The sequence below is a fragment of the Mixophyes fleayi genome, chromosome 12, assembly GCF_038048845.1.
Source record: "Mixophyes fleayi isolate aMixFle1 chromosome 12, aMixFle1.hap1, whole genome shotgun sequence".
NCBI lineage: Eukaryota > Metazoa > Chordata > Amphibia > Anura > Limnodynastidae > Mixophyes > Mixophyes fleayi.
The window spans coordinates 81,110,659-81,125,484 of NC_134413.1; the positions used below are offsets into that span (position 1 = coordinate 81,110,659).

The 14,826-nt window shown below is 43.3% G+C and overlaps 1 protein-coding gene and 1 long non-coding RNA gene across 4 annotated transcripts; both read right to left on the reverse strand.

Annotated features, from left to right (window-relative positions):
* Positions 1 to 499: 499 nt before the first annotated feature.
* IL6R (interleukin 6 receptor) lies at positions 500 to 14,490 on the reverse strand. 3 transcript variants are annotated; one of them, XM_075192996.1, is made up of 12 exons: positions 14,049 to 14,490; positions 10,918 to 11,133; positions 10,264 to 10,384; positions 9,023 to 9,198; positions 8,072 to 8,232; positions 6,166 to 6,304; positions 4,542 to 4,573; positions 4,393 to 4,459; positions 2,906 to 2,996; positions 2,751 to 2,813; positions 1,634 to 1,825; positions 500 to 1,470 (listed from the first exon to the last, which is right to left on the reverse strand). In XM_075192996.1, the coding sequence occupies exons 1-11, from the start codon at positions 14,146 to 14,148 to the stop codon at positions 1,651 to 1,653; spliced, it is 1,341 nt and encodes a 446-aa protein (XP_075049097.1). In that variant the 5' UTR covers positions 14,149 to 14,490; the 3' UTR covers positions 500 to 1,470; positions 1,634 to 1,650. The 3 variants fall into 3 exon arrangements, with proteins under 3 accessions (XP_075049097.1, XP_075049096.1, XP_075049098.1); XM_075192995.1 differs by having other exon boundaries at positions 500 to 1,825; XM_075192997.1 differs by lacking the exon at positions 2,751 to 2,813 and having other exon boundaries at positions 500 to 1,825; positions 14,049 to 14,485.
* Positions 3,346 to 4,386, reverse strand: LOC142109010 (uncharacterized). Its single transcript, XR_012680258.1, has 2 exons — positions 4,244 to 4,386; positions 3,346 to 4,065 (listed from the first exon to the last, which is right to left on the reverse strand). It is a non-coding gene; the product is annotated as an uncharacterized LOC142109010 (long non-coding RNA).
* Positions 14,491 to 14,826: the final 336 nt, after the last annotated feature.

The following is a 14,826-nucleotide window of genomic DNA, read 5'->3' on the forward strand; positions in this document are numbered from 1 at the left end:
ACTGTAGGTGAGATATTACCAGTGATGTATACAGTGATATCACTCCATGTGTCCTGGAGATCTGGTGTATAGATCTGATCACTATACTGTAGGTAAGATATTACCAGTGATGTATACAGTGATATCACTCCCTCTCTATGTCCTGGAGATCTGGTGTATAGATCTGATCACTATACTGTAGGTGAGATATTACCAGTGATGTATACAGTGATATCACTCCCTCTCTATGTCCTGGAGATCTGGTGTATAGATCTGATCACTATACTGTAGGTGAGATATTACCAGTGATGTATACAGTGATATCACTCCCTCTCTATGTCCTGGAGATCTGGTGTATAGATCTGATCACTATACTGTAGGTGAGATATTACCAGTGATGTATACAGTGATATCACTCCCTCTCTATGTCCTGGAGACCTGGTGTATAGATCTGATCACTATAATATGAACCACTGATCTAACACATTGAGCTGTATAGGACAAAATTACTAAAAAAAACATTTTCAAACTCTGTTTTGCATTTTAATTTTACAAGTTCACAATGTATGTACATGACGAGAGATATATACATTCCTATTTTATGCAAGTGAATGCTACAATGATTTTTTTTTTTTTAATGAAACTCGGAATTTCGACAAGAATACTTGTCCGACAGCACCGTTGGTTCCTGCTGTTCCTTGTTTATTTCTATTCAATAACATGTAGTATTGCTCAGGCTGTGTGTCTTATCTACAGTTCATACATTGCCATTATCTCTGACGTCTCACACTCTAACGTGTAACACCCAGAAACACACAACACACATCATGTATTATATTGTGTCACAACACAGCCTGTTGTGCGTCGTGTGTCCAAATTTGTGGCTTCCTGACTCTAGTTGACCCCATTGAACCACATCCTCCAACACCTATGTCGGCTGATAGACAAACCTCACATCCTGGTAATATAATCATTTGTGGCAGTGGTCAGGGTGGTACTAGAAACAATTTAGGCAACTATGTGGCTTTCCAGCCGCAATGGAACTACAAGTCCCAGCCTTCCTCACCAGCGTCCTTGGATATCCCTGTATTGTAAGACCGTTAGTTACAGCTGTGAGCCTTGCACTATAACAGGTTTTTGAGAACCTCTTGACTCTTAGTCTGGTGTGGGACTACAAGTCACAGAATGTCCTGCAGACTCTCATAGGTTATCGACCTATATGAAAAAAACAACAAAAAATGGGAAAATCCTTTTACAAAGAAACAAACGTTTCTACGTCTTGACATTTCTCAAGCTGCTTTAATATCCTGGTGACATTTCCGTGTGCTTTGGGGAAGTGTTATCCGGTTGCGCTCATCAATTCCTTGGCTATTTGATGGTGGCGTTGCGGCTTGTGGACCTACTTTGCAAAAGAAAATCCTCCTGTGTTTTAGAAACAACATCACCGTAACCAATGTAAAAGTGCAGGATTCATCTTGACAAGACATGTCTCTGAAAAATATAATAAAATAATGTTGTCTTCATGAAAAATGCTCTTAATAGTAAAAAGAACTTGACGCCTTGGCGATTCACAGAGACCCATCGTTGCTGTGTGGTGCGTTCTGATTGGTCAGTCCTCTCCACCATACCCAAGCGATCTGGTACCAGATCTTACCGCTCTATCTCTCCCAGTCAGTCCGCGGCTGGCAGCATAGGTACAGAGACCGTTTCTGACGTAGGAGGGATGCAGGGCGACATGACATCTTGACTCTCCATCGGCGGCTGCGTTCTGGTGGCGGTGGGCATTGACTGGAACAGAGTCCTCAGCAGTCTCTCTTTCAAACTTAGCAGTTTAATCTCGTGCTGCCTGAAAGGAAGACAAGTTAGATTGCAATCTCCAGGGACAAGACCAGTACATTGGGTGTTGCAATTGCAATTTTTTTTTTTTTCCTTTTCGTCATATGCTTATATACAAGTTTAACAACACACATCTGGGTGTGTTTATCACACAAACGACTTGATATTTCTGCATACATGCTAGAACATGTGTTTGCAAACAGGCGCAACTTTAAAAATGCATTTTGTGTTCAGTAGGCAGTAAAAACAGCCTAATAAATGTATTTCATGGGAAAAAAAATAAATAGACAAAAAACACTTTTTTTTTTCTACTGTTTTTTCATTGATGCCTATATTATTATATGACATTAATTCATTACTTTTTGGTGTTGTTTTATACTTTGATTGATGTGTGCCAAACCATCTGGTATCCGTCTATCACCTTTAAATGACTTAAAATAAAACCCCATGATACAAGCTGCTTTATTTAAAATAATAGTAATGACAGTGTATACATGTAAAAGGTTTCAGGAACTTGTCAGAACTAAACGGATTTCGGATTAATTGTTGATCATGGGAGAGGTTTTTCCTACAGCAATACCTGTCAATCACCTGCAAGAGCGCCTATGTCAGCTTACACGGGTGTGGGTGGAGCTTTGGAAAAATGGGTGTGGTTGAGTGAAAAGTGGGCTCGTTTGTGCTCCTCAGGGGCAGGGTTTATTTTGTCCCGATATTGCCTTTAAAGAGGCATGTCTGAAGTTTCAAATATTATTGTGACACACGAATAGAAGACGGAGGTGACGTTTTATTTAATCGTCTATGTCGGATTCCTCCAATGGGAAGCCGACAGCAAGCGTAGCCATCAGCTCCTCGCGATGGAGGCAGCCATTTGTGGGCTTGTAACTCACTAGGGAACAGTGACATCGCTGAGGTACGATGCACAGAATGGCTCCTACCTCGTAGTGACGTCATAAGTCGACAAAACGCCTGCATCCGCTGTGAGTTGGAGATGGGTGCACCTTAAGGGGTTTTCCTCTTAAAAAATAAGATTACAAATCACACACACACACCCAAATTTTGTAACTGTTTTATACAAACTTTTGCCTCTCACCTTATCAATATTATCATGAAGAGCAGAATGAGAAGGGTCACACTGAATGCTGCTACAAGCCACGGGTACCTGGGGACAGTCGGCAGCTTATCTGCGGGGGAAGAGAGATAAGTTTCTCTGTCTCATGTGTAGTGGATAATCTCATCTGTACATCTACCTATCACCTGCACACAGTCATCTCTTGGTCCTCTCCAACCTATGACTCTCTTCTCTTCGTCTTATCCACTCTCTGCCTTTCTTCCCTTGGTCTACTTAACCTTCTGCCCTTCTTCTATTGGTCCTCTCTAATATATGCATCTCTTCTATTGGTCTTCTCCAACCTATGCCTCTCTTCTATTGGTCTTCTCCAACCTATGCCTTTCTTTTCTTCGTCTTATCCACTCTCTGCCTTTCTTCCCTTGGTTCACTTCACCTTCTACCCTTCCTCTATTGGACCTATCCATCTTCTGCCCTTCTTCTATTGGTCCTATCCACCTTCTGCCCTTATTCTATTGGTCCTATCCATCTTTTGCCCATATTCTATTGGTCCTATCCATCTTCTGCCCTTCTTCTATTGGTCCTATCCATCTTCTGCCCTTATTCTATTGGTCCTATCCATCTTCTGCCCATATTCTATTGGTCCTATCCATCTTCTGCCCTTCTTCTATTGGTCCTATCCATCTTCTGCCCATATTCTATTGGTCCTATCCATCTTCTGCCCTTCTTCTATTGGTCCTATCCATCTTCTGCCCTTCTTCTATTGGTCCTATCCATCTTCTGCCCTTCTTCTATTGGTCCTATCCATCTTCTGCCCTTCTTCTATTGGTCCTATCCATCTTCTGCCATTTTCTATTGGACCTATCCACCTTTTGCCCTTCTTCTATTGGTCATATCCACCTTTTGTCCTGTTTCAATTAGTCCTATCAACCTTCTGCCCTTCTATTGGTCCTATCCATCCACTGCTCTTCTTCTCCTTGTCCTCTCCTCCCTCTGACCTTCTTCCCTTGGTCCTCTCCACCCTCTGACCTTTTTCTCTTTGTCCTCGCCACCATCTGCCCTTCTTTGCTTGGTCCTCCCCACCATCTGCTCTTCTTCTCTTCGTCCTCTTCTCCATCTGCCCTTCTTCTCTTCATCCTCTCCACCATCTGTCTTTCTTCTCTTCATCCTCTCCACCCTCCTCTCTTCATCCCTTGGTCCTCTCCACCCTTAGCCCTTCTTCCCTTGGTTCACTCCACCTTCTGCCCTTCTTCCCTTGGCCCTATCCAACCTATGCCTTTCTTCCCTTTGTCCACTTCACCCTTTGCCCTTCTTCTCCTCGTCCTCTACTCCCTCTGACCTTCTTCCCTTGGTCCTCTCCACCCTCGTCCCTTGGTCCTCTCCACCCTCGGCCCTTCTTTGTTTGGTCCTCTCCACCCATCAGAGGGACGCACTTGAGCTTGAGTAATGAAATGTGTAAAACTCTTCTTAATGCACTGATTAATGCTGTCTATACAGTATATACTACTCACATGGGATCGAGCTCTTACTCTCATTTTCTGTTGTTGCTTCCTCATATGTGTACCATTCGCTGGGACCCTGCCAGGGAAAGTCCAGAATTAGTAACAAATTCTTTGTATAAGGACATTTCCCTCCTCATCCAACCCCCTCGCACACTCACCAGTGTTGTAGTTGTAATCCCATCTTTCACATCTGTAGAGAGAACACAGTGTTGTGATGATCAGTATACACCAAACACAGGAGGGGCAGTATATACTGTATATATATATATTTTGCACAGGGCTGCACACACTGGGATTATATGCACATACTACACACTCTGCAGTATATCCTCTTCTCTTGGGGCACTAATTCGCTCATTTGGCCTCCAGTACCACCTCTACGCTGATGACACCCAAATCTATATCTCTTCCCCTGACCTCTCCCCTTCTGTGCTATCTTGTGTAAACAAATGTCTTTCTGCTATCTCCACATGGATGTCCCAACACTACCTAAAGCTCAACATGTCCAAAACAGAGCTTATTATCTTCCCTCCTGTCAGAGTCACCACTTCCCCTCAAATCTCCCTCACTGTCAATAACGCCACAATTTCCTCAGTCTCCCAAGCCCACTACCTTGGTGTCACACTTGACTCCGCCCTCTGCCTTATTCCTCACCTCCAGACTCTCTCCCAGTCCTATTAGTTTTTCAATACATAGAAGTGTTTATTATTTATCTGCCTCATATCTTATTCTTTACCTCACCCTTTCCCTCTCCTTTGCGCTGGGGAATCCAATATTTTTCTGTTTAGCATATAAGGAGTTCCAGACCATCTCCTTTGTCTTTTTTTCCCCTTGGCTGCCCTATTTTCTTTTCTATGTGGGAAGCGAAGATCCTCCATATCTTTATCCTACTTTCTCCCAGTCCTGACTACTCCACCATAAAAACATTGCCAGAATACGCCCTTTTCTTACTCAACATGCTACCAAAACTCTTATCCATTCTCTCATCATCTTCCATCTTGACTATTGCAACCTCCTGCTATCTGGTATTCCTGACACCCGTATATCCACACTTCAATCCATCCTAAATGCTGCTGCAAGACTGATCTTCCTCTCTCACCGCTCCACATCTGCTGCACCACTCTGCAAATCCCTACACTGGCTCCCTGTGTCCTCCAGAATCAAATTCAAATTACTCACCCTTATCTACAAAGCCCTCAACAACACCACCCTGCATACATCTCAAATGTCATAGCCAAATACTCTCCCTCCCGCCCTTAGATCTACCTCTGACCTGCACCTTGTCTCGTCTCTGGTAACCACCTCTCACTCCAGCCTACAAGACTTCTCCCGTGCTGCTTCCCACTTATGGAATTCCCTACCACGCTCAATCAGACTTTTCCACAGCCTCCAAATCTTTAGATGCTCTTTGAAAACCCATCTCTTATTTAGAGGTGACCTTATCCTCGATAACACTATTCACACTAATACACCCTCACAACTGTCCCAATCTCCACTCTGAGCCACACTCGCTCCTCTTGTTTCAGCTGTGCCCTCCTCCACTTAGAATGTAAGATCTGTAATGAGCATGGTCCTCCATACCCTTTGTTTTCATGTCTCCATTTATTATGTCTACCTTGTAAGTCCCTGTTTTATGTATGTCCTGTTTTCCCTACTGTACGGCGCTGCGGAGCACTGTGGCACCTTACAAATCTACAATAATAATAATAACATTTTAAAGGGAAAAAAAATGCAGATAGCCCATTGACCCAGCCCAAGGTAGCCCACAAATGCCCCCCATACCTGACCACGGGGTGCCCACGGCCTCCTTACTCCAGGAACTCCAGGGTCCACCAAATTCCTCCATAGCTCTCACCCTGATTATGTGTCGTCTACCCATCAGCGCGTCATTAATCGTACAATAGGTGCGAGTGGTCGTATCCTGGTGGAAAGTAAGAAAGGGCAGATAGTTTATGATGGAAACCATTTAATACCAGCCAATTAACCTACTAGTATGTTTGGAGTGTGGGAGGAAGCCTGAACACCCGGATAAGACCATGGTCGGGAATCGAACTCATTACCCCAGTGCTGCAAGGCAGAAGTGCTAACCACTGAGCCACCGTGCTGCCAGCAATATATGGCAGTATACTGGCAACGTGGGGTGGCGGTGAGACTATATGGAGGTATCTTGGCTGTGTGGTTACTGGTCTTGGTTATAAACGTAATATCACCCAATTGCGCACACTCGGTGCTCTGGTAGCTAAACAGTTAACCCTTCACACTCTGGTATCTAAAGAGTTAACCCAGGCAAGCAATCTGTCTCTTCTACACAGGCAATGGATTCGTTTAGAGCAATAAGGACAGAACTATTAAATTGTTAGATTTCATATACAAAAGGTACAATGCTAACAGAGAATAATAAAACAATTAGATAAAGATTTGACATACAAATAAAAAATTGCAAACAGTTATAAAAACAGATGGGATGAAAGAACAGAGCATCAATTACGTATAATAATCTGTATGACTGGGGGTAGGTAGAAAGGATGGACAATCCTGCAATTAGATTGATCCCCAAGAAACTGACAATTTGTTGTCACTGGTCTTAGCTTTTTAAAGACACCATACCCCATTGTCCAGGGTTTGTGGTCTGTGACACTTTTTACAATCACCATTTGCATGTTGCCTGATTTGGTACCCAATTCTACTATGTGACCTAACTTTTCTGTGGAGCGTCACATAGATCCAATTTTATTATTAATAGATCCCCTATGAATTTACCCATCTATTGATACCAAACAGGCAGGGTATCAGTTGAGCTTATACTAATTTCTTCAACTTCTCTGTGTGGTAGAATTCTTAATTTGATATAAGAGCTGCTCTTCATCATACTATTGAGGAATATGTGGTTGATCACTACTTTCATTGATTTTAAGTGGCATATTTGAAACGGAATTATTTTTGTCTATATAAATTATAGCCAACTTAGCACATGGTCTCTTTGAGCCAGACACCATGCTGAGCGGTTCATAAAAGTCTATTCAGGTGTCAAAATTCCATCCTAGGCCAGGATATAGCTCACCACAGGGGCCTTTGAAGCTACTACAGCTCACACTGCTATCTTCTAACACTGGGATGTGCAGAGCCACCAAATACACACACAACAGACTCTCTGACTTCACATTTTACACTTTAGTAGCTCAACTTATCAATGGATACATTTGATGTACCATATTTACACTGTAGTTATGATTTAGGCCTTATTTCCCACAATTATGTAATGAGTTAACCTTATAAATAAGTAAGTGCTCTATGTTCACGACAAAGATCCATTGTATTGTGCAATTGGTTAACATTGAAAAATAGGAATAATTTTAGGCAAACAAATTTGCAGGGACAGACTTTAAAAAAACTTGAGGATGTTCCTGGGAATTATGGACAGTTGGCAGCTGTACCTCTTTGTGTAGGTGATGCGTTTTTTTTTTGTGTGTGTGTATTTTGATTGAGTTAGTAGCATTTAACGTAACTAGCTGATTCTGCAATAAAAAATCTCTGCACAGGTTACAGATCGTGGTGATTAAGTGGTGACTGTATAACAATCCCGGCCTCTTTCCACTACCACACAGTTTCACTTTCACCGAAAACATTTTTACAAGAGTGAAAAAAAAAAAAGTAAAGTTTTGTTATCAGACACTAAACCGAGACTCACGTTGGAGACGTGTTGTGAGGTCTCTACCCGGTACTGGACCTCATATTGCAGTTTGTAGAGACCTTTGAGCCACAGCTCGGGCGGTGTCCAGGAGATGTTGAGTTTCCTGGGTTTGCGCTCCACCGGAGTCACTTCAACGTCGGTGGGAGGGTCGGGCAGCACTGTGGGTAACAAGACAAGGGCAGGCGTTTATTTGGTTTCGCTTAAGTGGAAGTGTTGGCTGTTTCATCTGGCAGTACTGAATATGGGCACCTAGGGCTCCATGTAAGGGGATATCTTGAGGTCACATCACAGTAAAAAGTTAACTCTGCCCAAATCTAAAGAAAAAAAATATTTTAGGTGTAATGTTCCCATGTCTTCCCCCGTGAAGCTCACCGACACCCGCCTCGCTTGCTTGAAACAAGAGGAGAATAGATTGTGGCTCGGGGACCTATAGACTCATGAGGGGCCCCTGGTGGATCCTGTAAACAGTATGGGAGGTAGGTTACAAAAAATGTTTTATCTCTACATCCAAAGCTAACTTTAATTAAAATAGCTTAACTGTCTGTAATTTCAGCTTTTTGTCCTGCATCCGATCTCTTTGGAGCCAAGATGTGTGGTGTGGCTTCAGGTCATTGTAATGGAGTAAGGAGCTTATACTGTACTAAACGGGGATCTGAAATATAGGGGGAACAGTGTATATCACCTCTTAGTTTCCTACTCTCCCGGAGAATCCTGGAGACTGTCGGATTAGGGTGAGACCCAGACTGCTAGAGGAGCCGTCAGTTCTCTCATAAAAAGTTTATTTACGTGCAAGGTAGGAAGGGACATGATCATATCATCAAGTGAATAACGAGGGGGCAGAGGGTGACTACCACAGTATTGGTGGTAGACCCTGGTCCAATCCTCCCCGCCCTCCTAGATATGTACACACATGTTGCTTGTATCTCACATATATGTAAATAAACGTACATAGATCAGACATGGATTTCTCCAGGGTGTTGCTGAACTGGCTGTCAGTCCGGCCAGTTACACACAGGGATAATGTGTATCGTCCGGTGTCTCCCTCTGTGCGCGGCGAGGAGCAGGTGACGGTCTGGGTGGAGTTGATGTAGGAGCAGCTGGTGACGGTGTGCTTCCCTGTAATGCTGAGGGTGATATCAGTACTGAGTATTACACAGTGTCATCACCAAATGTCCATTCACACAGTCGCACCTAGAGGAGGAGATTTACACAGGGACACAAAGTGACTAGAGCTACTGGGTACTATGTTATATATTATATGACTGTGAGCGTCACACATCGCTGGGTGCAAATGTGTCACTCTCACCTCCAGCCAACATAGTCCATGCCCTCGCACACACACGGGTACTGGTACAATCAAATTACACACTTTTACACACACGTGTACTGGTACAATCAAATTGCACACTTTTACACACTCACACGGGTACTGGTACAATCACATTACACACTTTTACACACTCACGGGTACTGGTACAATCACATTACACACTCACACGGGTACTGGTACAATCACATTACACACTGTTACACACTCACACGGGTACTGGTACAATCACATTACACACTGTTACACACTCACAAGTGTACTTGTACAATTACATTACACACTCACGCGTGTACTGGTACAGTCACATCACACACAGTTACACACTCACACGTGTACTGGTACAATCAAATTACACACTTTTACACACTCACACGGGTACTGGTACAATCACATTACACACTCACACGGGTACTGGTACAATCACATTACACACTCACACGGGTACTGGTACAATCACATTACACACTTTTACACACTTACGGGTACTGGTACAATCACATTACACACTTTTACACACTCATGGGTACTGGTACAATCACATTACACACCCACACGTGTACTGGTACAGTCAAATTACAAACTGTTACATACTCACATGTGTACTGGTCCTGTCACATTACACACTCACACGTGTACTGGTACAATCACATTGCACACTTACACACTCACAGGGGTACGGTACAGTCACATTACACACTGTTACACATCAACACATGTACTGGTACAATGACATTACACACTGTTACACACTCACAAGTGTACTTGTACAATCACATTACACACTCACGCGTGTACTGGTACAGTCACATCACACACTGTTACACACTCACACGTATACTGGGGGGCGTGGTGCACTTACCTCCAGGCAGTCACTGTGACCTCTGCGAGTGGGCGGAGCTCCCTGGTGGGTTTCCACTCACAGGTGATGTTATGGGTGGGATGCCTGATGTAACACGAGATCTGCGGCTTCTCCAGCTCATCTGTAAATAAGGTCTGAGTGTAACTGAAGAGACTAACACCGTTGCACTCACACTCACACTCACACTCACAACTACCATAGACTAAGCATCGGTATATTACTAGAGAACATGACACAGCTTTATCCTGTCATACTCATCCTCACACACTCACACTCAGGGGCGCCGAGTGGAAGGGTATAAAGTACCGGGGGGGGGGGTAGGTCTGCCTGTGTAGTGGGAGGAGCCACCAAACTTGTGTCCCCTGTCACACTCCTCATCTTGCACTCGTCGTACTCACATCTCCTCTTACTACAGATTGAGCAGCAATATCAGCACCTTCGGTGGCTATGGAAGGAGCCCCAAGATGTGCCAGGGCCTGAAATCCCTCTTGGCGACCCCACTCACTCGCACACTCACAAGCTTGGCAGGCTCATTGATACCGCCATGTTGGCCCACAATCTCATGACCTTAACCATAACAGTGTCAGTGTTATAGGTGCTCACACATAGACTGGGAACCTTAAATCTCACGGTCATCTCTGGGCCCCCGCTCACCTTTCACCAGCAGCTGCACGGTGCACACAGGGGCCCCGTCCATGTAACACGTGTAGTTATCCTCATCTGTGTATGTTACAGCGTTCAGGGCGAGCCGGCCGGATCTGGAGGGGATCTGCCGGTTATGACGTCTCCAGTAGCCCCCGCCATCACACCCCTTACATGTCAGATTCACACTGGAGTGGAGAGGAGCCAATGTGGTGTTCTCCGAGAGCACTGGAAGACAGAGGAGAGAGCAGAGAGATGGGGCCACAGGGTCAAGAGAAGAGACAACGAAAATATAGATACAAATCAATTAAACTGACTGTGTCTGGCATACAATCTTTGTTTGTCAACCGGAGAGATTTTGAAAAGGAGATATTGATTTTGTAGGAGGATAGCTAAGACAAAATGACTGCAATTTAAAGGAAAATGAATGTGGGATTTAGTACTTTACAGTTGCTTGTTTGCTATTTTTCTGATAGAAACTACAAATTGCTGAGCTCGGGAAATCCTCTATTTCAGAGGAAGCTTCTGCAAAGTGCTCCTGTATCCTGCACCCACAACATCTGCCTCCGTGCAGAGAGCAGGATGTAATCCGGGGCCCCGCTGTCTATGCAAATCAGCCTGATTTACATACTGGTAATAATGGTAACATCTGCTGCAGGCTCAGAATACACGTACGTGTAACCGCTGAGCGGACAGAAGTTCGTGTCAGCAAGAAGACTCGCTGGGGCAGAGTCCAGCCAGTGAGCTTCTCCTGCTCCTTACACAGGGGAAGGAAGACGATAGTGACAGCACGGGAAAGTCCTCTCCTGCAGAGTTACACAAACAGCGGATTCTACTTCTGCAAAACCGACCTCACAAATTTAGATCAGTTACTGAATTGCTACATGGAAAAAAAATAATAAGTAATAGCAGATAATTGGATGTTAGCTTCAAAGGACCGTGAGATGACAAAACATCATCAGCAGTGACCCGAGCTGTGGAAACCTGTGCTGTGCAGTCAATGCCCTCAAGTGTATGGGCAGAAGTGGAACAACAATGAGATATATGCTGACATGAAATGATTACCATATATATATATATATTAAAATGTCCAGGGACGTTTGTAGTATTTAAAGGACCACTAAACCCCAGAATGTAAATTTGAATAAACCGACCATCTATCCATCTCTCATCATTTATTTATATAGCGCCACTAATTCCACAGCGCTGTACAGAGAACTCACTCACATCAGTCTCTGCCCCATTGGAGCTTACAGTCTAAATTCCCTAATATAGACACACACACAGACATAGAAAGAGAGAGAGGCTGGGGTCAATTTAATAGCAGCCAATTAACCTACCAGTATGTTTTTGGAGTGTGGGAGGAAACCCACGCAAACACGGGGAAAAACATACAAACTCCACACAGATAAGGCCATGGTCAGGAATTGAAGTCATGACCCCAGTGCTGTGAGGCAGAAGTGCTAACCAATGAGCCACCATACTGCCCATCTATCTATCTATCTATTATCTATTTCGTATCTATCTATCTCATATCTATCTATCTATCTATCTCGTATCTATCTATCTATCCATCTCATATCTATCTAATGTCATACACTGTATATCTATCTCATATACAGTATATCTATTTATCTATCTTACATACAGTATATCTATCTATCTCATATCATCTATCTATCTCAAAATTATCTATCTATCTCATATCTATCTATCTCATATCATCTATCTATCCCATATATATCTATCTATCTATCTCATATCATCTATCTATTCCATATATATCTATCTATCTATCTATCTATCTCATATCATCTATCTATCCCATATCTATCTCATATCTATCTATCTATCTCATATCTATCTCTCTATCTATCCCATATATATCTATCAATCTCATATCATCTATCTATCTATCTATCTATCATGTTTCTCTGGAGGAATTTTACCTTGATTGCTCCTAGTTCTACCCCAACCAAACCACACACAGCAGATGGAAGTGTCCGTCATCAATTCAGATTAAGCAGAATGTGACAATACAAACACTATTTGGGTCCATTCCGCGGAACAGTAAAGCAGAACCTGAGGACTGTATCATCATCGGACCTTCCCACCCCTGTGAATCACAATGTACAAAACCTCCAATACACAGGAAATTTTGCTATAATTTTGTTCATCTCAACGACAAACACTCGGTGCATTGATGTTATGTCAGAAGCTGCAGGATTATCACACAGAGCGAGATGCTTGATGTAGTGTGTGAACTTTGTACTGACACAGAGTCCGCAGGAGATACTGTCCTCTGTGTTCATTACTGGGAAACGTGGGCTGCTGTACTCAGTGTATACAGACAGCAACATGTACACATTGTAGTTACTGGATATTAATGTTATGGAGAACACCAGGTGATCGCCCTCTCTCAGGGGCCCCACTGCTTCCAGAGACATCAAAATGAATATTATATATATCTACTTATGTTTAAAACCTGTTACTGGTTTCTGAAGAGCATTCAATGTGTAAGCTCTTCAGGCTACGCCGGGAAAGTGTAAGTTTATAAGTCCAGGTTTTTATTTTCATATAACTTAATTGTAAGCTCCTTGGCACAGTCCCATCCTGTCCTATTAAATTACAAGCTCTTTGCATATATAAATATATATATATATATATATATATACACATACATATATATACATACATATATATATATATATATATACACACACACACACACACACACACACACACACACATATATACCAATAATGTAGTCTCTTAGCACCAGTGTCTTCCAAGACATAATGGGGCTACAGTTATCTTGGGACAGGGTTTGACGTGTTACCAATAGATTGCAAGCTCTTGGAACAGGATAATATATTTGCGGAGTGGGTCAGTCTTGCTCCCATTGCTTGCCCAATGTTCCTGTCTTGTATGACACACAAAGACACCTGCCCTGCTACTATTTGTATAATAATTAGTTACTTTTAATATAATACTTGTTGACCAAACAATAAAAGAACTTTAAGGAATAAGTAAGAAACATGGGAATGAGGAGAAGATAGGGACAGTGTGGAGGTGTAACAGGCAAGGGAACCAGAGGTGAGAGGTCGGAGAGCAAGGCGGGGTCAGAGATAGTTAAAGATTACCTGGTTTCTGGCAAGTGGTTCCCTGGGTCTCAACCAATGTCAGGATCACGAGGACGACCACCATGAAGTAGGAGTACCAACGTCTTGTGATCACCACCATAGTCACCCAGTGTGCTGTGATTTCCCCCAAATCTCTGAATGTCTCGTTTGTCGTCTCTCTTGACTGTCTCGCTCAGTTACATGCCCTGTCCAGCTGTCTGTCTTTGCGCCCTACCCTCCATGGCTGTCACTTTTGCACCTTTGCTGTTTTCTGATATCTCGGAAACGCTCACTTTCTTCTTACACTCCGCTGTCCCTCTCGCATTTAGTGCCCTCTTCCTCTACATAATTGATATCATATACCCACTGTCTCTCTCTCTAAAACTTGTACTGTCTCGTATTCACTGCTGTCAGTCTCGCTGGCTGTAACTTCCCTCTCTCTGGGTCTGCCCTCTGCACTCTCGGTTGGTTGACGTACGCCCACTTCTCTTCTGAATAAATATTAGACTGACAGGAAAATATTTGAGGAACCATCTACTGATTGAGCTGAAGGTCCCAGAGCGATTATGCAATCTGGGGACACTAGTGACTCTCTAGCAGCCAGGGAGCGAGACCACAACACCTGAGATGGGGGAAGGTCTGCGTACACTGACAGCGGGTAAAACTCGGGGTTAAAATTGTTATTTGTTCACTGATTCATTTCTTCGGAAGAAGATAGAATCACCAGGCGGCTTCCTCCGAAAAACGAAGGTGGCTTCCGTTCTTGCCACACCAGTCTTACGATGATTATGATATTAAT